The 26,244-nt window shown below is 43.1% G+C and overlaps 1 protein-coding gene across 1 annotated transcript in view; it reads left to right on the forward strand.

Moving 5' to 3' along the window:
• Nucleotides 1–26,244, forward strand: part of TYR (tyrosinase) — a 62,762-nt gene that overhangs the window by 16,837 nt on the left and 19,681 nt on the right. Inside the window, exon 2 of the mRNA XM_079973839.1 lies at nucleotides 5,601–5,817. Within this exon, the coding sequence (XP_079829965.1) occupies nucleotides 5,601–5,817 (217 nt within the window). The remainder of the gene's footprint in view (nucleotides 1–5,600; nucleotides 5,818–26,244) is intronic.

A 26,244-nucleotide genomic window follows, 5' to 3' on the forward strand; every position in this document is an offset into this window, starting at 1 on the left:
CCTCTAATAATATGGCTTGAAAACCCTTTGTGAGCCTTTTCTTTGTTTGACCAGAGATAAGCGTGCCAACCGAACCTGTTGTTAAACCCCTCTAAATCTAATAGGTCGGTGTTCTCTAGGGTTATCCAGTCTTTGACCCAGCATAGGCAAGCAGCCTCGAAGTATAGTTTTAAATTCGGGACTGAACCCCCCCCCCTTTCCTTTCGGTCTGTGAGTAGTTTAAACCTAATTCTCGGTCTTCTCCCCTGCCATATGAATCTCGAAAGTGTTTTCTGCCAATCTTTGAATATTTTAGAGCCTCTAATCACTGGGATGTTCTGAAACAGGAACAACACTCTTGGGAGTACATTCATTTTTATTGCCTCCATCCTACCTATCCACGACAATTTAATTCTGTTCCAAATGTCAAAATCTTTTTTTATCTCCTTCCACATTGTCGAGTAATTATCTTGAATTAAATTTATGTTTTTTGATGTGAGCCATATTCCCAGATACTTTATTTTCTTAGCCACCTTAATTCCATGTTGTCTTTCTAATTTTTCTCTTTCATCTTTTCCCAGATTCTTGGTCAACATTTTTGTCTTTGATTTGTTCAATTTAAAACCAGATAGCTTGCCGTATTCTTCTAATGTCTCCAGCGCTTTACTAATACTCTTTTGTGGTTCTTCCAGAGATAGCATCAGGTCATCTGCATACGCTTTTAGCTTGTATTGCTTTATTCCTACTTTAATCGCTTGGATCTCTGGAGTTGTTCTTATTTTATTCGCTATCACTTCTAATACCATGATAAATAAAAGCGGGGAGAGGGGGCATCCCTGTCTTGTTCCTTTTTCAATTTTAAATGCATCTGTAAGGTTATTATTTATGATCAGTTTAGCTGATTGGCTTGAATATATCGCCCCTATTCCTTTCATAAACTCGCCCTCTATCCCCGCTTTCTCCATGGATTTTAGCAGGAACAACCAAGAGACATTATCGAACGCTTTTTCCGCGTCTATAAATAACAGCGCCGCAGGTACCTCATTATTGGTCTCCAAATATTCAATTATGTTTCTGGTGTGCCTTACGTTATCTTTCAGAAATCTATTTGGGAGGAATCCTGCCTGGTCTTTGTGAATTAAGTTTATTAGACACTTTTTCAGTCTACTCGCCATGATATCTGCATAGATTTTATAATCATTATTTAGTAAGGATATCGGCCTATAATTCTTAATATTCAATTTCTCCGTGTCCGGTTTAGGGATTAGCGTAATATGAGCCTCCCTCCATGACTCTGGTATTCTACCTCCTTCTAAGATGTTATTCATGGTGTCACAAAGTGCTGGTGTCAGTTGATTCTCTAAAACTTTATAATATTTAGCAGACAAACCATCCGGTCCCGGGGCCTTTCCCAATTTCATTTTTCTTATCAGAAACTGGATTTCTTCTGTTTTTATGGGCTTATTTAACTGAGCTCTTTCATCTTCTGTTACTGTCTTCCCACTGTATTCCTCTAAGTATTTTTCTATTTGGGTTGGATCTTCCTCTTCTCTCTTATATAACTTCTCGTAGAATTTAAGGAAATTTTTTTGTATCTTTTTTGGGTCCTCTATCATCTCTTCCTCTATTTTTATTTTATTTATCACCAATTGTTTTTGTCTTCTTCTGAGTTGCCAGGCTAGTAATTTTCCCGTTTTATTCGCTGACTCAAAATACTTTTGCTTCATTAGCTTAATTTTCCATTCAATTTCTTGATTTGTTAACATTGAATACTGTGTTTGCAGTATTTTTATTGTTTGTATATTTTGTTCATCTTTCGGGTTTTCTATTAATTTTTTCTCGGAATCTCTTAACTGTCTAAGCATCTCTTCTTTCTTTTGCTGTCTTATTGCTGTCTTATTTTCTTCTTATAATTGTTCTGCTGAATGAAAAAACCTCTTAATACGGCCTTACTGGCATCCCAGACTACTTCTATATTTGTTTCTGCATTGAGATTCAAATCTAAATATTCTTTAAGAGTTGCTTTAGCTTTTCCGATAACTTCTTCACTTTCTAATAAATATTCATTCAACCTCCATCTAAAGCCTCCTTGTGATACACCTTTTAATTCCAGTATTATCGAATTATGGTCGGAGAGGGTTCTTGGTTGAATTTCACATTTTACAGATCTTAAGGTAAGTTCTCTCGAGATCCAGATTTGGTCTATTCTGCCCCAGCTCTTATGTACCTCTGAGAAAAAGGTAAACTGCTTTTCCATTGGATGTTTATGTCTCCAGATGTCTCTCTGAGGGTGTTCCTCCTACCTTTTTCCCATTTTTTCCTGCCATTGTCTCCACTTCTACTCTCCCTCCCCTTTTATCTTTAGTCTTACACAAAATTTAAATTCTTATATCTCTCCCCTAGGGGGCGCACAATCTTAATCAATTTTCTCAAAAAGTAAACATTAACCTTCCCTTAAACCAGTTGAAACGATACTGTCAATTTGGTCAGTCAAAAGTCCCCCACTCTTCAAATATTTTCCTAGTATGTCAGACTGTTTTAACACTTTACCTTTATCAGTTTTGCAAATCTGACCCAATTACCTTCAAATCTAAAATAGATTCATTAGATTTCACTTGCCATCTATACGTTTATCAAACCAGAACTTATTAATAATATAAAAATATGGTGATACGATAGGATCAGATTTAAGAGTTGTTATTCTTATATAGGGAGGATGTGTTATATAGGGGGGATGTATAAAAAGGAGGGAAAGAACAATAAGATCAGGGGTTAGAGAGTTGTAAGTTTGTCCAATGTCCAACCTTTATTTCTGGTGGGGACAGTTTACTTCTTCTTCTTTTAATCACTCTTCAGCCACTTGTTTGGCTTAATCCAATTTCGCGTGGTATAAGCAATATTTGTCAGACTCTTTGGTAATCCAAATAAGTAATATTCTTTCAAAGAAGTTCCAAGGTTTCAGAGTTCCAATGCAGTCCAAAGATAATCCGTAAGAAAGAAAGGAGTTCCAAATAATGAGGAGAGGGAGTTACAGCTAATTTTCAGCTACTGGGGATTCCAACCTCCCTGCTGGAACCTTCCAGCCGAGGAGGTTGTATTGAAAGAAGGGGGAAAAAAGGTTCAGGAATACAAAATTAACTGTTGTTCAATATGTGGGGGGGACGACGAAATGTCTCATAAATGTAGTTTAATCCTTTATGGCGTAATGAAAAAAGTAAGGTCCTACTGGTACTGTGTATAGAAAGAAAAGAGAATAGGAATGCTGTCAGACCATAGGTGCACAAAACTATCACAATCTCCCACCGATTATTGGTAAAGAATAGGGAGAGACAGAGTCCAAAATAAGAGTAAAAAGAGGAAGCTAAAAAACCAAAATCCACCAGGTTATTTTGAGCAGTGTAAAGTCCGTAGTCAGAGCTGGAGAGGAGAGGAGAGGAGGTAATTACTTACTTATTTACACTGTAACGAGATTTAAAGTAGATAAAAAATAAAGGGTAAAAAGTTCTCTACCAACTCTGTTACAGTCTCTGTTTGGTTCAGCTTTTCGCTTCACCTCTCTCTCTCTCTTGTCCTTCCACTTCTAATTGCAGCCTCCGCTAAGTCCGCAGAGTTCTTTCTTTATATCTGCTCACTTTAAAACTTCCTCTTATTCTTATTCTTTCATGCACCCCCAACGCAATACAAAGTCTCTAAAGTTTTCTCTTCTTTGCTACTTTTCTTCTGTTTTGTATCCTTTGCCTCGCTTGGCTACTAGCAAGGACTTTCACTTCCCTGTTTCTACAGCGGGTGAGTGGTTGTTTCTTTGTTTCACTCTTACGATTTTAAGTCCAGCGCCATCTTAACTCCGAAAAACAGGTCGGGCTCCTTATTTTTAATCCTCTTACATCCGACGCTCCTTTAGTTAATAGCTCTTAATTTAAGTCCAAATGAATCTTTCAACACCAAAGGCGTCTGTTCTTAAAGTTACGGAGATTTGTCGCCATTACAGTGAGAGCTAGAGGCATCGCCACGCAGGGTCCGCAGAGCTTACCATTCGCGTTTCTCAGTCCTGTCACTCCCGAGTCTCTCCAAAATGAAAAAAACCCGGAGGGGCATCGGAACTTTTCTAACGCTGCTGGTTAGCGTTCCCTCAAGGGGGCCCCCCTTGAGATTTTGGGGTCGCAGTGCCCTTGCGTTGCCCCTTAGAACCCCGTGTGGTTCGGAGAGGCTTCTCCGCGCTCCCTTACTGCTGGCGATCCAAACCGGAAGTCCTAAAACAGAATTTCAAAGAGGTGATCATACCAGGACATGAACTAACCCGCCTTGTGAAGAGCAGGTATTTTAAGAATTACTTCTTTCACAAAATTCCACAAGATATGAAAGTGTGTCACGGCAGGAAGTTATGGGAAGGACAAGCGGATCCTTGTTGCTGTTGAAAAAGTCGCAGATTTCGAATCTGATCAAAGGAAATGCCCTTTCGCTTCATGTGTAATGAAACAGCAGAATGTGTTTCCATGGTGAAACAAAAGCTAACAATGCTGTCAAATTCCAGCAGGGATTGGAGATCCATATTGGTGAGGGGAGGTGGGGGGCAGGGACACAAATGTATCTGTCCAGAACCACTTTGGGAAGGAATTAAGAATTCTCCTGCTTCAGAGCTAAAACCTCTGACTGAATATGGATTATGGTGAGATTTTAAAAGTGTAGATTATCTCACATCTGCCTGTCCTGAGGTTCTTGCATGTCGGTGGAAGCATCTGGTGATGGTCAATGACAGATAAGGGGAAGTGAATTATGTTGGCCACAGGTCTAGCCCAGTGCATAGAATCATAGAGTTGGAAGGGACCACCAAAGGTCATCCAGTCCAACTCCCTGCAATGCAGGAATCTCAACTAAAGCATCCATGGCATATGGCCATCCAACCTCCCCTTAAAAACCTCCAAGGAAGGAGACCCCACCACTTTCCGAGGGAGTTGATTCTACTGCCAAACAGCTCTTACTTCTAACCATCAGAAAGTCCTTCCTGATCTTTAATTGGAATCTCCTTTCTTGTAACTTGAAGCCATTGGTTCGAGTCCTACCCTCCAGAGCAGGAGAAAACAAACTTGCTCCATCTTCCATGTCACAGTCATTTAGATATGTGGAAATGGCTATCATGTATGCACTTAATTCTTTTTTCTCCTCCAGTCTCTCTCCCAGTCTCCTTGGTAAATGCAGGTATGGATTATACACCAAATGTCCTCTCAATCAATGATGCCTGGTAATCTGCAGCCTACAATTCCCATTAGGGTTTGTCCATAATATGCATTTAAGAGAGTGTACTGACTTGCATGATAGTTTACATTAAGTAATGGATGCAGGGACCTTTGGGGACTGTTGTACTCAGGGCATCATTCCTATACTGTTCCTGTCCTACACTATTCGCCAATCAGAATGCCTTCAAAAGTTGGGTTACAAATTGAATAAATTTGGTGTAAATGGTTAGCATTCATAATTTGGTCTGGATCTGATTTTTTTTTGGCCCACAGATCCAGTATATAATGTTTGGGTAGCTTTGATTACACACACAAATCTCCTTAACTGAAACAGGGCACCAGAACTTCTAAAAGCAACCTTTGCAATACTATATGTGTGTCTCATAGGTGATTTGCAGCCATTCAGAAGAGTACAACAGCCGCCAAGAGCTCTGCAATGGCACCAACGAAGGTCCTGTGCTTCGAAATCCTGGGAACCATGACAAAGGGAGAACTCCCAGGCTTCCGTCTTCAGAAGAGGTTGAGTTCTGCTTAAGCCTGACCCAATATGAAGCTGGGACCATGGACAAAATGGCCAATTTCAGCTTCAGGAATACTTTGGAAGGTAAGCCATTTTTCTTTCTCCATCCTATTGTGTGATAGTTGTGTGCACAAATATTACACCTGCCCCCAAATAAAGCTTTCAGGGTTGACTTCAAATGAGTTCTTCTTTTTCAGGAAGGGATTTTCCTGATTAAGTGCAAGATCCTTGTGTGAAAGAATAGACTTTAGGGCATTTTGTGTCAAGGTTTTGTTTGTAAAATGGCTGGTTTTGGGGCGCAGAAGGCTCAAGTATACCGGAAGCTTCAAAGCAGAAGGGTATGCTTTGCTCAGGAAGTAGTTCAGAAGAAGGTCAAAGGTTCATCCTAGGAACCTGACTCTTAAAGAGCAATAAAAACCTAACTCTATCCTTTTCCTGACTGGCTAAAGTTTGGGATGGAGATTGTTTAAGCTAGTAAGTAAGTGCCTAATGACAAGGTTGTATAGTCAGAAACGTGAAGTCTTGGAGTTGGAAATCTGCCAGAGAGGAAAGGGGCTGACATACTTTAAAAGCACAGAAATACTGGGAAGTGTCAGAGAATTGCTGGACACTGCAGGAGGAAGAAACCAAGAGACCATGGACCCAGAAGCTGAACTGATGGATGGAAATTGATAATTGGCTTGGTTATGGCAGCAGCATAGAAGGGGTATAGCTGAATGCATTTTTCACTGTTTAGTTTTTCAATTCAATCTTATGAGTAATTACTCAAACTGTAAAATTGACTTCCCTTCCTAAAACTAGTGTGTGTGTGTGTTTGTGTGTGTATAAATAATTTTATTAGTTTTTTTACATATCATTTTCAACAGTAATTAAACATACTTTTACATCTTATTCAGGTTTTTTTACTTCCATCAGTCCTGTCTGAAAATTTCCCAATCTAATCTCTTAGTATGCATTTCTTATTTTCCCTATTACATTTCAATCTCATAACCAATATCTCTATCTTTTTCTACTTTGTAACACTTCGTATATTTCTCCTTACAAAACTTCCTGTAGTCCTACTAGCGTAATTTGTTGATTACCAATTGCTCTTCAAATAATTCATATACTTCTTCCAATCTTCTGTAAATCTCTGGTCCCACAGGTTTCAAATCCTTCCTGTCATTTTGTCCAATTATGTTCCTAAAACTATTGTATCAAAAAAATGTTATCTTATTAAATCCTTCAGTAAAAGCTTATTTTGGGTGGGGGGCGTGGAGGGGGGGAATTCACCGGAAGCTGTTTTATTCACTCCACACCTACGTGCTGTACTACTCTACCTAGTATTGGGAGTAGGTTGGGCCAGTTGAAATCCAGATTGTTTAAGAGTTGTTTAGTGGAGGCAGCCAGAGAAAAACTAAGAGATGGCAGTGGTGAAGTTAAGAGGAAAAACAGGGGGTTGGTTTGTCTGGTGTGCTTGCCTCCCATCCTTCTCACAATGCAAGCTAAAGCCCAGACCATGGGCAAATAGAGCTGGTGTAAAGATCCTGGCTTGCTCTGGAAACTATTTCTGACAAAATGCAAAATGACTGTTAAGTAGAGACATCTTGGTTGAATGAAGCCACACTGTGACGGAGAAGCATAAGGGTTGTATACATGGGCAAAAGGCTTGCTTATATCTTGGCTGATTAAGATATAACATTTTTTTTAAAATGTAGTGTAAACAGCACAATTGGGAAAAAATGTAGTATAAACACTACAATTGAGAAACACTGGCCTGCGAGCGCTCCAGCTGGAGAACAGCCTTTACCAAAGGTGTCATGGACTTTGAAGACACTCAAACTCAGGATGCAAGGGAGAAACGTGCTAAGAGGAAGACCTGCTTGGCAAATCCACACCATGATCACCTCCCTCCCAGAAACCTATGTCCCCACTGTGGAAGGATGTGTGGATCCAGAATTGGCCTCCACAGTCACTTACGGACTCATTGTTAAAACTGTGTTTATGGAAGACAATCTTACTCAGCTACGAGTAATCGTCAAAGAAGATGATATGAAAACCTTCCACTTGTGGATCTCTGGATCCAGCCCAATGTGTCTTGGTAATTAATTGTACAAGGAAGCCTGTAAACCAGAAACATATTGCTCTGATTTCATGGGGTGTAATTGCCCAAATAACCGATGCCACGGTTCCTCCTGCACAAATTGAAACATCTTCATGCAGCTGCATAAGAGGCTGTAGATCATGACCAAGCAGTAGCCATGTAAGAATCACAACTGGCAAGAATGTATTGAGAGGCTGAGATTCAAAATGCTACTTCAGGTACGCCTAACGCTTTGAGTACTCTCAGCTGGATTCTAACTCCTCTTAACAGCAGGGATTATTCATGCCTTATGAAAATGCCCTTAGAGTCCAAAACCATGATGTCATAAGTGGCTTGAGGTGGGCGTGAATGGGCCGTATTCGAGAAACATAAACTGTTTTCTAATCTTAGCCTTAGAATTTCAGGACTACATCAAGGAGTAACTGTATCCAGTATATTGTCGGGGGGGGGGGTGTTGATCACAAGAACACATGTTTGATATGTTCACATCCAGTGTTGTTGTTGGCACCCATCTGTCTTGATAGACTGAAGTGTGCCACCACTGGTCTGATGGTCAAACCATTGTGTTTGCAACATTGATGTGACCTCCCTTGTGCTCAAGCCTGGGCAGTGTGTACGGAGGTCCTGGGCTGCCAAGACGACAATACACCACTCTCATCCTCACTCATGTGGTCCAAAGGAAAGCAGAGCAATGTGTCTGGCAACAGCTTAGCTGCAGGAGCTGCGGGGGAAAAGCGTATAAGGCAGCATTCAACTGCCTTAGGGACCCCGCTCTGGATTTGTGTAGGCTTTACTCCTTAGCCATTTCTTCTCCCGTAGATATGCTGCAAGGCAGCGGAGGTTTAGGATCAGAGTTTTCCTTCTCCTAGGTGGGCTACCTACCCAGGTTGATGAGCCCTGTCTACCTCTCACTTCCCTCTACAACAAGTGCAGAAACTACTTTTTTTTTTTAATAATATTTATTAAGAGTTTAAAGATTACAAAAAGAAAGAAAAAGAATTAAACAAATCAACATAATAAAATACAAAAACAGAAACAAAAACACTACATAAAACATTGAATTAACAAAACAAAACAAAAACAATTAAAAACACTTCCAATATTTTCAATCTTAACTTTCATTCACTTGTTTCATTGACTTCCTCACGCCTCCCTTTTTGTATTCCACTTCAATTAACTGTTTCAGCAATTCCTTTCCATCTTCATCTAATTTCTGTCCTGTAATTAATCTTAGCATATTCTAACCTTGTTTTTCCCCTTTAATACATTAACAGTCTATCTGTACCTGGTTCCTTATAACATTTCTGCCAAAGCCATATAACTTCATTCCACCATTTTTCTATAGCTCATTAATTTTACAATATTTCTGTAGATAATCTTTAAATTTTTTCCAATCTTCTTCCACCAACTCTTCTCCCTGGTCTCGGATTCTGCCAGTCATTTCCGCCAATTCCATATAGTCCATCAGCTTCATCTGCCATTCTTCCCGGGTGGGTAAATCTTGTGTCTTCCAATACTTCGCGATGAGTATTCTTGCTGTTGTTGTTGCATACATAAAGAAAGTTCTGTCCTTCTTTGGCACCATTTGGCCGACCATGCCCAGGAGAAAGGCCTCTGGTTTCTTCAGAAAGGTATATTTAAATACCTTTTTCATTTCATTATAAATCATCTCCCAGAATGTCTTAATCCTTGGGCATGTCCACCAAAGGTGAAAGAATGTACCTTCAGTCTCATTACATTTCCAACATTTATTTTTGGGCAAATGGTAAATTTTTGCAAGCTTGACTGGTGTCATGTACCACCTGTAAATCATTTTCATTAAATTCTCTCTTAGGGCATTACATGCCGTAAATTTCATACCTGTGGTCCATAAGTGTTCCCAGTCAGCCATCATAATGTTATGTCCAACATCTTGTGCTCATTTAATCATAGCAGATTTCACCGTTTCATCCTGAGTGTTCCATTTCAACAGCAAATTATACATTCTTGACAAATTCTTAGTTTTGGGATCTAACAATTCTGTTTCCAATTTTGATTTTTCCACCTAGAAGTCAACTTTTTTATCCAAATTATATGCCTCCATTATTTGGTAATAATGAAGCCAATCTCGCACTTTGTTTTTTAATTTTTCAAAACTCTGCAATTTTACCCTGTCTCCATCTTGTTCCAAAATTTCCCAATATTTTAGCCATTTGGCCTCCATATTGAGTTTTTTCTGTGCCTTCACTTCCATTAGTGACAACCATCTTGGGGTTTTATTTTCTAACAAATCTTTATATCTTATCCAAACATTAAACAATGCTTTCCTAACAATATGGTTTTTGAATGCTTTATGTGCTTTTACCTTATCATACCACAAATATGCATGCCAACTAAATACATTGTTAAAACCTTCTAAATCCAGCACATCTGTGTTTTCAAGAAGCAGCCATTCTTTCAGCCAGCAAAAAGCAGCTGATTCATAGTAAAGTTTAAGGTCTGGCAGGGCAAATCCACCTCTTTCTTTAGCATCAGTTAAAATCTTAAATTTTATTCTAGGCTTCTTGCCCTGCCAGACAAATCTAGAAATGTCTCTCTGCCACTTCTTGAAACAATCCGTCTTGTCTATGATTTGCAATGTTTGAAACAAGAACAACATCCTTGGCAATACATTCATTTTTATCACAGCAATTCTGCCTAACAATGATAGCTTCAAATTTGACCATATTTCTAAGTCCTTTTTCACTTCAATCCAACATTTTTCATAATTATCCTTAAACAGATTCACATTCTTGGCAGTCATATTAACCCCTAAATATTTCACTTTCTTGACCAGTGTTAATCCTGTCTCTTCCTGGAACCTCTCTCTCTCGTTCAGAGTTAAATTTTTCTCTAAAACCTTAGTTTTCATTTTGTTTAACTTAAAACCTGCTACCTGTCCAAATTCTTGAATCAGTTCCAGTACCCTTTTAGTACTAGATTCTGGCTCCTGTAAAGTCAATACTAGGTCATCAGCAAATGCCCTCAATTTATACTGTTTAGCTCCCACTTGTATACCTTTAACTAATTGGTCCTTTCTAATCATGTTTAGCAAAACCTCCAGGACCGATATAAAAAGCAGTGGAGAGATTGGGCAACCTTGTCGTGTCCCTTTCTCAATCTTAAACTCTTCTGTAACTACATTGTTCACAATTAATTTTGCTTTTTGTTCTGAATAAATTGCACCTATACCATTTTCAAAACCCTGACCAACCCCCATCCCCTGTAAATTCTTCTTCATAAAACTCCAAGAAATATTATCGAAAGCTTTCTCCGCGTCCACAAATATCAAAACTGCCTTAGTATTAATATTCACTTGTAGTTTTTCTAAAATGTTAATTATATTCCTCATATTGTCAGACAGATGTCTGCCCGGGAGAAAGCCCGCTTGGTCTTTATGGATTTCTTCTATTAGCACCTTTTTTAATCTTTTAGCCAAAATATCTGCAAAAATTTTGTAATCCACGTTAAGCAGTGATATGGTGCGGAAATATGATGGCCGTGCTTCCAGTTGTTGGCAGATGCCACTGTAATCCTTTCCCTCCTTACAAAGCTCCAGGGTGAGGGCAGGAAGCCTTGACCATCACTGCTGATGTCATGTGATACCATCATGAAGCCATATCAGAGTGAGGATTAGAGCACTGTCTCACCAGAGTGGTGCATGCTCTAGTTATCTCCTGCTTGGACTACTGCTATGCGCTCTACGTGGGGCTACCTTTGAAGGTGACCCAGAAACTACAACTAATCCAGAATGTGGCAGCTAGACTGGTGACTGGGGGGCGGCCGCCGAGACCATATAACACCAGTCTTAAAAGACCTACATTGGCTCCCAGTATGTTTCCAAACACAATTCAAAGTATTGGTGCTGACCTGTAAAGACCTAAATGGTCTCGGTCCTGTATACCTGAAGGAGCGTCTCCATCCCCATCGTTCTGCCCAGACGCTGAGGTCCAGCGCCGAGGGCCTTCTGGCAGTTCCCTCACTATGAGAAGCAAAGCTACAGGGAAACAGGCAGAGGGCCTTCTCGGTAGTGGCGTCCGCCCTGTGGAACACCCTCCCATCAGATGTCAAAGAGATAAACAACTACCTGACATTCAGAAGACATCTTAAGGCAGCCCTGTTCTGGGAAGTTTTTAATGTGTGACATCTTACTGAATTTTGGTCTTTGAGGAAGCCGCCCAGAGTGGCTGGGGAATCCCAGCCAGATGGGCGGGGTACAAATAATAAATTATTATTATTATTATTATTATTATTATTATTAGGACAGTGCTTCTTGCCTTCACTCTGGAGGAGTGTGGAGAAAAAAGAATGGCACGTGCCAGCAGCTGAGGGCTCCCACCCTCAACCAGGCTGTGAAACAGTTGCCAGAATTGGTGGGATAGGTGCGTTGGAGCAACTTCATGAAAATGTTTGCTCATCTCCCCAGAGCTAAAAGGAAAAAGTTCAGCAAAGATCTGCAGCTTATGCTTATTCAGGCCGGTACAACCTGAAGCTAAGCTGAATGGAACTGACTGCCTGTGTAGGAAAGCCTACCAGTAAATGGACTGATTTAGTATTTCTCACATCTGGGACTTCAAAGATGGTGGGTTGTGGAGTACCTGCTAAATCAGGATGGGGCTGGTGGGCTTCATTTACCCTGGTGGTTCACAAGATGTGCTGGTCTGATTTACGGTCTCTCTGCACGTGAATTACCTAAAAGTGCATATTTATTGCACAATCTACTTCAACGTGTTTTTGGCATTGCTTGCCAAATATTGATCACGCTGCCTGTCTTTTGTCAATGTGACATCTCCACCCTATGAACACCTTGAAATATTAGCTTACGGAGCAATCCCATCCCATAAGCTTAACTGGGATACTGCTATTTATACCCTTCAGTTTCCATTTATGCCCCAATATTTTTAAGTTTTCTTTTTTAAAAAAGCTGGCAATAATTCTAAACTTCTTGGATCCATCTCAGTTTGCTATGTGACTGTACAATTTATACTTATAATTTGTCTCCCACAAGGCATGGTAGGCTCTGCCCGTAGGTGTAAACATAAATAATCTTACCCCTTCTTTATAGATTATCAATTTTTTTACTCCTTTTCCCCCCAGATACATGCTTAGATTCAAATCCAGTCGAAGTTAAATGCTTTCAAGGGCACCTCAAAACCTACCAGCAATGTTACTGGGGCAGCAAGTACAAAAGGGAATACCTTATATTCCCTGTTGAGATTATTAGGGATGGGAAAGAAATTCAAATTTTGCAAGCATTTTAATAAGATACTACCTAATTGATGCTTTTGAATTATGGTGACGGAGGAGACTCTTAAGCGTCCCATGGACTGCAAGAAGATCAAACCGATCCATTCTGAAGGAAATCAGCCCTGAGTGCTCACTGGAAGGACAGATCCTGAAGCTGAGGCTCCAATACTTTGGCCACCTCACGAGAAGAGAAGACTCCCTGGAAAAGACCCTGATGTTGGGAAAGATGGAGGGCACAAGGAGAAGGGGGTGACAGAGGACGAGATGGTTGGACAGTGTTCTCGAAGCTACCAACATGAGTTTGACCAAACTGCGAGAGGCAGTGGAAGACAGGAGTGCCTGGCGTACTCTGGTCCATGGGGTCACAAAGAGTTGTCTAAACGACTAAACAACAACACCTAATTTTCACTTTTTGAACCAAAATGTGAGCCAGAAAGATTATTCTTTGAAAGTCAATTTCCCCCCCAAAATTTTGCAATGCAGTTGCCCAACCAAGCAATGGGCACGAAAATGGATACAACAAGGCAAAGTGTATGTAAAAATGCACATAATAGGAGAAAGTGTGTATAAAAGGGCACACTTATAATAGGGGGAAATGTGCAAAACAATACATACGTTAGTGAAAGCAACATACCCAAATGCTGATCTTTGTTCCAAAGGAAGCCAAACTCTGGGCAAGAGTTTTAACCCCTGGAATCTCTCACCACTCAGTGACCGGGGTGGGAGAATAATAATTACAAACTGATGTGGAAAAGTGGAGAAGTGAATTTAAAATTGGAAAAACGAGAACCAGCAACAGATTCATCAAATCCATAGCTGGATGGGGAAGGGTTAACTTGATTGTGGTAACCTGTGCGGGAACTTTATGGTGAAGATACACTACCAAATGTCATAAATCTCAAACACAGCATTTGCCCAGGCTGAGGGAATAATAGTTCATCTTTTTAATGGATAAAAATGACACAAATGCAAATTTGAAAATGTCAACAATTTAGCTGAATATTTGTTAGAAAGGCTGGCTACTAGAAATAAAATAAAATAATAAAATAGTGTACACTTGTCTTAAAATACGAGCATTTTTTGATAACAGAATAAGAATAACTACTGCTTGTTTTTGTTTTCCCATATAAAATCCCTGTGCAAAGCTGCTATTTGTCTAGTGAAGTGGGAAAAGTCAGACATCTTATGGTTGGAATATGTGCACATTTAAAGCAATTCCTTCAGACATCATGGACTCAAAACACCTTTCCTATTTTGACATTGAAATGAAACTTGCAGCCTCTCTGCTTCCGTGTAGCTCATTTTCCAAAAGCACTCTCCCCTGTAGTGAGATCGGTGAATTATCCCACTCTTGAAATCCATAGAAACCTAAAGCTTTCTAGGTTGTGTGGCACAGACAACAGGCGGAGGCGAATGCCCCAGAATGAAAAGGGAACTTACAATCTGTCTCTGCCGGCACTTAAATAATAGGGCTTATAATATATAACATCAACATGTGCAGCAGATAATGGAAAACAGATTTGACCCACTGCCTTGGAGTCGGGGATTTAGGCTGTGGCAAGGCAATAATTGCACTTAAATTTTTGTTTTCATGGAAGAGCAGACACATTTATTTTCCATGCCAGCTTTCCATTACCCCTTAAGTTTTCTGATCCTCTTAAGAGATTTATCTCCCAAGGATTGAAACCCATCTCTCGTTGCCGTGCAAGCCGAAAGGTGTATAAGCTACGGCGATTTTCTGCTTGGTAAACTGGAGGGTGCTGTTGTTATGCTTTGATGTCCAGAGGCCTACCAAACGTTGGGAATCTGTGTGGGGATGTAGTGATAAATGAGAGCTGTAGCTGAAGGTTCAAGAGACCTCAGTTGTGGACTTTGGGCTTTAAAATTTCAGTGGTACCTTGTGCGCAGGGGCGTAGGAAGGGGGGTGCAGGGGGTGTGGGCCTCCCCAGGTGTCAACATCATCATCATAATTTATTATTTATACCCCGCCCATCTGTCTGGGTTTCCCCAGCCACTCTGGGCAGCTTCCAACAGAACACTCAAATAAAATAACCTATTAAACATTAAAAGCTTCCCTAAACAGTGCTGCCTTCAGATGTCTTCTAAAAGTTTGGTAGTTATTTTTCTCTTTGACATCTGGTGGGAGGGCGTTCCATAGGATGGGTGCCACTACCAAGAAGGCCCTCTGCCTGGTTCACTGTAACTTGGCTTCTCGTAGTGAGGGAACCCCCAGAAGGCCCTCGGTGTTGGACCTCAGTGTCTGGGCAAAACAGTGAGGGGGGGACAAAATGACAACAATATGAGGGGTTTTTTTTTTTTTTTAAAAAAAAATGGGCTCACGAAACTTTTTAGTTCAGTCCAGAAACGTAACGTAAAGTGGCTGGCACTAGGTGCCTGCCTACCGCCTCTCCCTCAACCGCTCTCCAGCTGAGGGGGAGGCTACGGAGAGGCTCCCTGCCTTGGCTCACTCCTTCCCCTTCTTTCTCTGGCTTCACCCCCCTTCATCCCTCCCTCTCACTTGCCTCCCGTCTTCACGTTGCTTCCATTTCCTCCCTAGTCGTCCTCTTTCCTTTGCTCTAGGATTTCTCCCGACTCCCTTCTCCGCTCCCCACCCCACCTCTCTCTTGTTTTATTTTATTTTATTTTATTGACACAACAAGAAAAGAAGAAAGAGAAAACACAAATGCCAAATTACACACAGGAATAACCATAGACACATAATTTTCTTAACAAACGATAAAATATAAATAGGTCTTAACACTAAAGACCCAATCTCCTGTCTATTCCATATTTCGATTTCATATTATTGCCAATACAGTGGTACCTCGGGTTAAGAACTTAATTCGTTCTGGAGATCCTTTCTTAACCTGAAACTGTTCTTAACCCGAGGTATCACTTTAGCTGCTGCCGCCACACAATTTCTGTTCTCATCTGTTCTCATCCTGAAGCAAAGTTCTTAACTTGAGGTACTATTTCTGGGTTAGCGGAGTCTGTAACCTGAAGCGTCTGTAACCCGAGGTACCACTGTACCCAGTTTTATCATAATTAAACTTTTTCTTAATATATCTTAATTCTTATATCTACCTTGCAACTATTACTGAAGTTCCTCAAGGAACCCACCCCACATCTCTTATATTTAATACTTTTTTATTAAAGATTTAAACAAAACATATTATCCAAAAACATGTCATCCTTAATTTCCCCCCCATTTTCCTCCCTCCCCCCACCCTCCCACACAAAATCCACTCCCCACCCCTCTGACTTCCTCAGTTCCAATCTTTGGTTTCTCTGTGAATGCTATTCCACTCCACATCTCTTTGATCTTCTCTCCCCTCACCCACCCCACCCCCTCTTTTCTCTGTGGTGTGCCCCATCCGGTTTGCTGGAGGAGAAATGTTGGAGGGCACCTGCCCCATCCAGTCAATTGCTGCGAGTGGCTCTCCCCCTTCTGCCTCCATCCGTCTCCTCCTCCTCCTCGTCGTCCCGGGCTCCCTGTAACCTCAGCCGCAGCAGCAAGAGCAGCCACCATGGAGGCGTGACCAGGCAGGAAGGGCTGCAAAGGGGCGGAGCTCCCAGCAGTGCCCCAGAATTAAGTTGAGTCCCAGCCAACGCGCGCGACGCACCTGGCACCGGAGCAGCTAGCTATGCCACTGCTTGTGCGACACCAAAATTTAGCAGCCCCCCCCCGCTTTATCCTCTCCCACACGCAGGGGCATTGTGGGTGCCTGTCATGAGCCTGTCACGCCACACATGCAGTGTGTGTGTGTGTGATGTCATGTGGCAGGAGGAGCTCCAGTGGGGCCCACCGCACCCACAGGAAGGCTCGGTGGGTCCCATTGTAGCCTCTAGAAGGTAAGGAGGCATATGGCAGCGAGTGGGGGTAGCAGCGGCGGGGAGTAGTGGTGGTGGCAGTGGTGGCACAAGACGGCGGGCTATGAGGGCTGAGCCACGAGGGATGAAGGGGGCGGTGGGGGCGGTCTGCCCCGGGTGTCATCACTGAGGGGGGTGACATTCAGCATGCCACCCGCCTGCGACTCCCAAGCCTACTCCGAGTTGTCGGGGGAAGGGGCGGAGCTGTGCCACCTTGGCGGCGGCCTTCCCCCCTTCCTCCTTCATTTTGACAGCTCGGGGGAGGCTTGGAAGTTGCCCCCAACTCCTGGGCTGCTTCCTGTGGGGGGGGGTAGGCCACCCCCAAGCTGGCAAAAGGAAGAGGAAAGGAAGGAAGGCTGCTGGCAAAGTGGCGTGGCTCCCCGCCTACCACCCAGGAAACAGCCCGCTATGGGTGGCTCACTCTGCCCCCCATTAGCAGCTCGCTGCACCCCCACAGGCAGCTTGCCCCCTGGGACGCTTACCCTGCCCCCATGGCCCCTCCCCCAGGTGCACAGCTTGTGCGCTACTCCAGGTGTTGGAGCAGGTAGCTCCACCTCTGGGCTGAGCACCCACAACAACAAAAATGTGGGTACCCGGGCTCCCAGGTTCCCCTGGAGTTGGTCCCCTTCCCTCTGGGAGGTGATATGGACTGGACCCAGAGGCAAAGGAAATGGGCACGCTCAGCAAAAGAGGAGGCAGGCAGGCAGGCACCTCTGAGCTCGCCTCTCTGCTTCTAGCTAAGACATCCTTCAAACTGCACGGTCTCTTTATGCATCCCCCAAACGAAGCCTATTTTTAAGCACCTCAGCCTCCATCAGTGTCCTCCTCAAACCTTCACACGGCGCAGTTAGTTGTACAGCCTGCTGTCTTAGCTCTGCCTGACTGCATGCTATTAGAGACATCGACTGCTCCAGGCCCTTCAGCGTTTGCAAAGAGACGCCTACCTTCTGCCTGTCATGGCTCAGCACAAATCTATCTCAAGTGCTGTCAGGCCTCCCTGCTCTATCCTCAATATGCTACCTGAGAAATCCAACTTTAAGGTAACCTTTAAACCTTCTTCTTCTTCTTCTTCTTCAGCCCAAACACTTCATCTCCTTCCAGGGCCCACATGCCAAAGGTGAAAGTAGGTGGATGATGAATGCAGAACTTCCCCTTCGTACAGCAGGCTAGGTTTTTAAAATATGTATTTTTTTCCGATTTTAACAGAACCACAAAAGAAAAGCCATGAAATAGCAGGATCCCACCCCCAGAGAGGCAAATCTCGCTACATCGTACTGCCAGTTGTGTGGCAACATTTAATTGCAGTATACAATCATCCCAGGCAGAGAATTCTTTAAAGGGGACCCACCTTTTCCTCTGCTGCTGTGTACTTAATAAAAGGTGCCAATCTATTGAAAAAGTGTCCTTCAATTTCAGGCCCTTTGCTATTTTTATTTGATCGGTTAGCTTCTCTGTTAACACTAGTTTCCAGGATTTCCTGTACTGTGAAGTCAGCATGGTATCGTCCAAAGGTTTCTAGCAAAGGTAAAGGGTAAAGGGACCCCTGACCATTAGGTCCAGTCGTGGCCGACTCTGGGGTTGCGGCGCTCATCTTGCTTTATTGGCTGAGGGAGCCGGCGTACAGCTTCCGGGTCATGTGGCCAGCATGACTAAGCTGCTTCTGGCGAACCAGAGCAGCGCACGGAAACGCCGTTTACCTTCCCGCCGGAGTGGTACCTATTTATCTACTTGCACTTTGACGTGCTTTCAAACTGCTAGGTTGGCAGGAGCAGGGACCGAGCAACGGGAGCTCACCCCGTTGCGGGGATTCGAACCGCCGACCTTCTGATCGGCAAGTCCTAGGCTCTGTGGTTTAAAATATCTGGCTAATTTTAAGAAGCCAAGATGGGCAAGGGTCACGGACGCAGGAGGTCAGCCGTACTTCTTGTTATGTCTGGAGCTTTAAATCCTAATAAGAGGCAGGTAGGATTTTAGAATGTAGTAATATGGTTGGCCATTGGAGCTGTCCGATCCGGCTACAGAAGGGAAGTTTGAACCAGCCTATCAGGTGTGACTGAGGGTGTGAATAAAGGATATATAGCCTGGGGCTGGGTGGGAAGAACACAGACAGAAAAACGCCCGATGACCGACTGCTTTTATTACAAACTGAAATAAACTCCACGAAACTGATGGCTCTACTCTGAGTATATTTCACTTTTTCAAGAAGTTTGTCCATATCCTCAGGCTGCAGTCATCTAAACCGATCCTGTATGGATGGAACAGACAGTTTCCTAGACCCTTTCGCTGGACTTATTCTAACTGTGGCATCTGCCCGAATCTGAGCAATTTTGTCCCTACAGTGCCTTGCAAAGCTGTCACAGCAGGCCTTGATGAAGGTTGAGTTATGCTAACTCATTACTAACCCATTACTGCTTTCATTTCCCTAAACCGGGGAAATTCGCAAAGAAATCCAGGAACATCCGCATGGTAGCCAGAATGACCTCTGTGCACTGGTGCATTTGACCCACAGAGCTGCAGAATAAATGATTCAAAATAGCAATAAATTGTGGAATAAAGTATACCTAGTGAAGTCAGTTATGCAAATTGCTTGCATAATTTATTCCGGCTGCAGAATTCAGCTTTTCTTTTTTAGGCTGGTGGCAGATTCCAGTTACTCTCTCAGTATAGTTTCAGAATTTTGCTTTTCTTGTACATGAGTGGCAGGATCCAATTCAAGATTAACAGCAAATGCAGAAAGCTTTCACACCTTTTTCCTGAAGAAAAGATTCCAAAGTAGGCTCAAAGTCGCAAAATCTGGATTGAAAGGGATAGCAAATTTCAAGGAGGAACCAATGCATTTTGGGTGGCCAACTTTTCAACCCAACAATGTAATGTGTTCCAGCGACCCTGGTGAGATGTGCAGATGATTTTTTTTTACCTACGTGCCATGAGAAGCTTCTCTTGCTGATTTCTGAGCACAAGCTCCTCTGAAAGGCACGGGATCAAGCCAGGCCCATTCCCATTCCCCCTTTCATCAGCCCCATGATGGGTCATTGTGGGGAAAACCTTTTCTCCCCTCCTTTGATGAAAAAGCAGTTATGGAGAATAGCACATGACTGAAGCTTCAGGCGCTGAAATCTATCATGCGCTCCTTTGACTTCACAACAGGATGCCAGGGTACAAAAGTTCCAAGGTCCTTTCAGATTACATTAAGAGGGGCATTGTTTCAAAGGCTTGGGAAATGATAGGGACACAGGAAGTTGCCTTAGGTCACAACCACACGATACATTTAAAGTCCTATCCCACCTTACACAATCATGGCTTCCCACAAAGAATTCTGGGAGCCAGGGGTGCTGGCTCCTAGAGGCTGAGCCCTTTTGGCACCCCCTATATTTTGGGGGTAGCACCCCCTCCATTTCCCAAAAGCACAGAGCTTTGGGAAGGAGGCAGAAGCTTCTGTCCAGCTTAGGAAGGGTGGTGTGAAACAACAAGATCCAGGCTGGAGATAGATTTATTGGATGATAAGAGAAAGATATTATCAAAAATGTATATTATTGGAATGACATACTGAAGATGAAGAAGTTAAAGCAGTAATGATATAGTGGGCTAAAGATTTTGAAATAATATTCTGTTAGAATCTTGGGAAAGGCTGTGGAATGAAGGTATTAACTTTACTGCATGCAGAGCACTTAAAGAAAATGTGATGAAAATGATGTACAGGTGGTATTTAACACCAACCCAACTTGCTAAAATGTCTAGGGCAAGAACTAAGGAGTGCTGGAAATGTAAAGAAAAAGAAGGGAGTTTTTATCACATGTGGTGGACTTGTAGAGAAGTGAAAGCTTACTGGGAAATGATATATAAACAGCAAAAGAAAATGTATAGAAATACTTTTGTTTAAAAACCAGAATAATTTTTACTGGGAATTGTGGGGGAAGAGATGCCAAAGGGAGATAAAAAATGATTTATGTATGCAACAACTGCAGCAGGAATTCTTTTAGCCCCAAAATGGAAACAACAAGAAATACCAACAAAAACGAGTGGCAGATGAAGATGATGGACTTTGCAAAACGGGTGAAACTGACGGGAAGAATTTAGAACCAGAGACACCAAGCGCTCCAAAAAGATTGGAGTAAATTTATACAATATTTGAAGGACCATTGTAAGCAATTAAACAACACTAGCAGGGTTGTAAGAAGACTCGTAATGATAACTGTTCTTACCTTTTTATATTTATTTAATAATCGGGATATTTTGAAGGAGTGAAACATAAACTGGAAAATGTACAAATGCTATGATATAAAGATTAACTCTGAAAACCAAGAGGAGGGAGGGAGGAAAGTCGAAAGCTCGTAAGAGCAAAAGAAGTTAAGTGGATATTGAGGATGTGTTTAAGTGTTATAAAATGGAAACTCAATAAAAATTAGCATTAAAAAAATATAGGAAGGGCGGTGTGATGCTCCGATGGAGTCCAAGACCCCTCTTTCCAGCTTCGCAAAGCCCTTCTGGCTGCTGCTCTTCCTGACATCATGTGCACAATGTCTTTGTCATTCCCCCACCACCCTCACAAGCTGGTGGTTCTGCAGGGAGCTGCATTTTGATTGGGACAGCCCAATTCCCCTCTGAGAGCCAGTGTGGTGTAGTGGTTAAGAGCGGTGGACTCATAATCTGGTGAACTGGGTTCGCGTCCCCGCTCCTCCACATGCAGCTGTTGGGTAACCTTAAGCTAGTCACACTTCTTTGACGTCTCTCAGCCTCACCCACCTCACAGAGGTGTTTGTTGTGGGGGAGGAAGGGAAAGGAGATTGTTAGCCGCTTTGAGATTCCTTTGGGTAGTGATTAAGCGGGATATCAAATCCAAACTGCTCCTCCTCCTCCTCCTCTTCTTCTTCTTCTTCCCTGCAATTCCCTGAGTTTCATTAGAAGAGGGATTGTTAAAAGACTCTGAGAATCACAGCTCTAACAACTCTCAGTGCCCTTAACAAACTACAACTAAATTCTTTGCAGGAAGCCATGACTGTTTAAAGTTGTATCATTGTTGTTGTTTAATCGTTTAGTCGCATCCGACTCTTCATGACCCCATGGACCAGAGCACGCCAGGCACTCCTGTCTTCCCCTGCCTCCCACAGTTTGGTCAAACTCGTGTTAGTGGCTTTGAGAACACTGCCCAACCATCTCACCCTCTGTCGTCCCCTTCTCCTTGTGCCCTCCATCTTTCCCAACATCAGGGTCTTTTCCAGGGAGTCTTCTCTTCTCATGAGGTGGTCAAAGTATTGGAGCCTCAGTTTCAGGATCTGTCCTTCCAGTGAGCACTCAGGGCTGATTTCCTTCAGAATGGATAGGTTGGATCTTCTTGCAGTCCATGGACTCTCAAGAGTCTCCTCCAGCACCATAATTCAAAAGCATCAATTCTTAGGTGATCAGCCTCCCTTATGGTCCAGCTCTCACTTCCATACATCACTACTGGGAAAACCATAGCTTTAACTATACGGATCTTTGTCGGCAAGGTGATGTCTCTGCTTTATAAGATGCTGTTTAAGTTGTATCATAGTGTCCTCAATATATTGTGTGAATGTGATCCGAGTCAGATCCTTGTCTGACCGTGATTTGAAGTGGGTCTCCAGGGTGTCAGGCAGAGATCAGCCATTGAACACCCCCCCCCCTAATTTTGACCCTTGGGTTCTAGTCCTGCGCTCTGCACCAGGAGAGAACAGGTTTTCTCCATCTTCTTTGTGAGAGCCCTTTCAATGTTAGAAGGCAGGCATTCGGTGAATGGCAGCTGAATGTGTGAATTCAATCCAATGGGGATGGGGAGAGAGCAATGTATCTGAATGAAGATGTTGCATCCTTGCTGGATGTCGCAATACTGTAGTAATAATAATAATGTCCCTGTTCAAATCAGCCCCTGGTGTTTAGAAAAAGAATCAGCTTCAAGAGACAGGCTTTCATGTTTTTGGTGACACAGGGTCACGGATGTTTAGACAGCAAGCAAAAATCAATGCAGGCGAAGACTGATGTACTGGGCTTTTCCCGTGACCCCTTTAGTAACCCAGACTAATTAATACCCAGGGTGCTCATTCTGAAATCATATGCCATGTACCGTGTGTTCAGTAACAAGTGAAAATCGCAGAAGTGGAGGTAAAACACACACACACACACACACACACACACACGATTTGTTAAGCCCTTGGCTTAGTATAAACCATTCTGCAAGCTTGCAATGGGTGGCGCAGTTTGGTTCCAGGGTATCCAGCAATTTCTGTTGAAAATGAATTGGATTTGGTGAGATAATAAGGAGCAGGGAGATAGCTGAAATCACTGAAATGCCAGAGGATTGGGGACACGTTTGTTAAGACACAGGCAGAGCACAATGCAAGAGTTGCACAGAAAACGTATATTTTTTCAGGCTACATGTGAAGAAAAAGTACTCAGCCTGTCATCAGCCCTCTGTTTCTATCATTCTTTATCAGGTACCTACATCCTTTGTCATCAAGTATCTCTCCGGGTGAGGGGCACTAGCATTTGAGGGGTAGCAGGGCTAGTGACTCACACACCAGCCCTGCAGGGGAAGTGTGGCAAATCCTGCTGTCATTGTCCTCTCTGGATTGGCAAATATGTAGAACTGGATCTGCCCATCCAGACTGCCCAGTCCATCCACTGGAACCTCATGGGAAGGAAAGGGTTTTAAATGGCTTCCTGTTCCATTTGACATCTTTGGCAGGTCTTTGGTCTTGGATTCCTCATCTGCTATCACTTGTCCTTCAGACAAAATAACTGAATAAACTTCTGTCTTGCCTCCTGGTTCATTCTGCGGTCCTGACTGCTGATTTCCCTCCTGGCTCACCTCAGACTGCTACCCACAACCTTTTCCTTACAGATGGCATCTCCTCAAGGGGCCTGATTTGTCCTAAGTCTCTTTGTTTGTAAAAACGATGTGCAGGGCCTTCTTGGTGGTGGTTCCCTGTCTCTGGAATGCCCTCCCTGTGAGGTGTGCCTGTCTTCCTCATTATTAACATTCAGGAGGAATTTAAATGCATCCCTGTTCACCCAGGCATTTGATGACTGAAAGAGACTGTTCCTGGCAACCTTGAAATTATTAGCTTCAAGGATATGCAACTGTTTGTATTCTATTTTATTTCACACTGTATCATTTTCCTGCTATTTGTTGTTGTTCTTGCCCTGGACTTCTTTGGGAGGAAGGATGGGATAGACATTTGTTTATTCAACCAAGAAATAAAATAAAATGTGCCAGTTGCTCTTGTGTTCAGCATTGTTAATGCATTGTTTTATGCTGTCACAGCGATCCATGACTGTGCTTCTTAATACACATGAGTAAACTCATGAGCGACACGGATGGGCCAAATGAGGGGACCAGTCATGTTCTAAAGCAAATCATGCCTCATTAGTTGTTAATACCGAAAGTTATGTAAAGCCGTTCTCCCATAAACAGAATATTAAATAGTCAATTACTGCAGATTTCAGATTTATGCCAAGTTCCCATTGATGACTGAAATTCTATTCTCGCTGGCAGTCTTAGGCTGCTTTTAAAACACTGCTCAGAAATGCCAACTGGTCCAGAAAGTGTTTGCACAGTTATTAACCTGTACAAATCACTGGGCTTGACGCAAGGTCTGTTTTGATGATTTCTACCCTCAGGGACATGCCAAAGCAAGCAGCCACCTCCTCCTCACCTTCTGCCACCTACACCCCTCCATGTGCTTTTTTCCAGGACCTGGTGAGCTTGTCTGAGAGGCATAGAATAGAATCATAGAATCATAGAGTTGGAAGAGACCACAAGGGCCCATCGAGTCCAACCCCCTGCCAAGCAGGAAACACCATCAGAGCACTCCTGACATATGGTTGTCAAGCCTCTGCTTAAAGACCTCCAAAGAAGGAGACTCTACCACACTCCTTGGCAGCAAATTCCACTGTCGAACAGCTCTTACTGTCAGGAAGTTCTTCCTAATGTTTAGGTGGAATCTTTTTTCTTGTAGTTTGGAACCATTGCTCTGTGTCCGCTTCTCTGGAGCAGCAGAAAACAACCTTTCTCCCTCCTCTATGTGACATCCTTTTATATATTTGAACATGGCTATCATATCACCCCTTAACCTCCTCTTCTCCAGGCTAAACATGCCCAGCTCCCTTAGCCGTTCTTCATAAGTCATCGTTTCCAGGCCTTGACCATTTTGGTTGCCCTCCTCTGGACACGTTCCAGTTTGTCAGTGTCCTTCTTGAACTGTGGTGCCAAGAACTGGACACAGTACTCCAGGTGAGGTCTGACCAGAGCAGAATATAGTGGCACTATTACTTCCCTTGATCTAGATGCTATACTCCTATTGATGCAGCCCAGAATTGCATTGGCTTTTTTAGCTGCCGCGTCACACTGTTGGCTCATGTCAAGTTTGTGGTCAACCAAGACTTCGAGATCCTTTTCACATGTACTGCTCTCAAGCCAGGTGTCACCCATCTTGTATTTGTGCCTCTCATTTTTTTTTTTGCCCAAGTGCAATACTTTACATTTCTCCCTGTTAAAATTCATCTTGTTTGTTTTGGCCCCGTTCTCTAATCTGTCAAGGTCGTTTTGAAGTGTGGATGGACAAAACCAAAGGCTCCTTCCTTGCATGGTATATAATGAATTACGGCATGGAGGATGGCTCTGCCGGTGACTGCTAGCCATGCAAGCTAAATCTGGTGTCCCTGTGTTCACATAGCCATAACCTCTGAATATCCGAAGCTGGAGACTTATCAGAAGCTGGGGGTTCATTTATTTCCTGACACGGACGTCCTGGCTTTCTTTCTCTGTCGTGCAGCTCTGTTTCCATGGATGCTGCATCCATTTGTCCCACAGAGGTGCCAACTTGGGCTCCAGACTGTGGGTGCCCAATAGTGTCATGCCATGCCTGGTGCATGGTGGCAAGTGAGCCTGGGTCTCCACTGCAGGCCTCTGGTGGGGCCACCACGGCCGTAGACGCACCTTGGAAGCATGGCCACAGCCACAGCAGGCCCCAACAGAGGCGCCACGGCTCAGGCTCTGGCCCAGTTTCTGCTGATACACCAGAAAGTTGGAGGTAAGGCAGTGGGTGGTGGCATCTGGTGAAGGCTAGGCATCCACAGTATATATAAAAAAATATATCTGGGTGCCCAGGCCCCCAGGGTCCCCTGCAGATGTCTCCAGTGGCCTCCATCTGGACAGGAGAAGCTGCTGAGATACCATCACCACCAATACTGCAACTTACCAGACAATGAGTAGTAATAAGAAGAAGAAGAGTTTGGATTTGATATCCCGCTTTATCATTACCTAAGGAGTCTCGGTG

This window comes from Podarcis cretensis (assembly GCF_951804945.1).
Source record: "Podarcis cretensis genome assembly, chromosome: 4".
Classification (NCBI taxonomy): domain Eukaryota; kingdom Metazoa; phylum Chordata; class Lepidosauria; order Squamata; family Lacertidae; genus Podarcis; species Podarcis cretensis.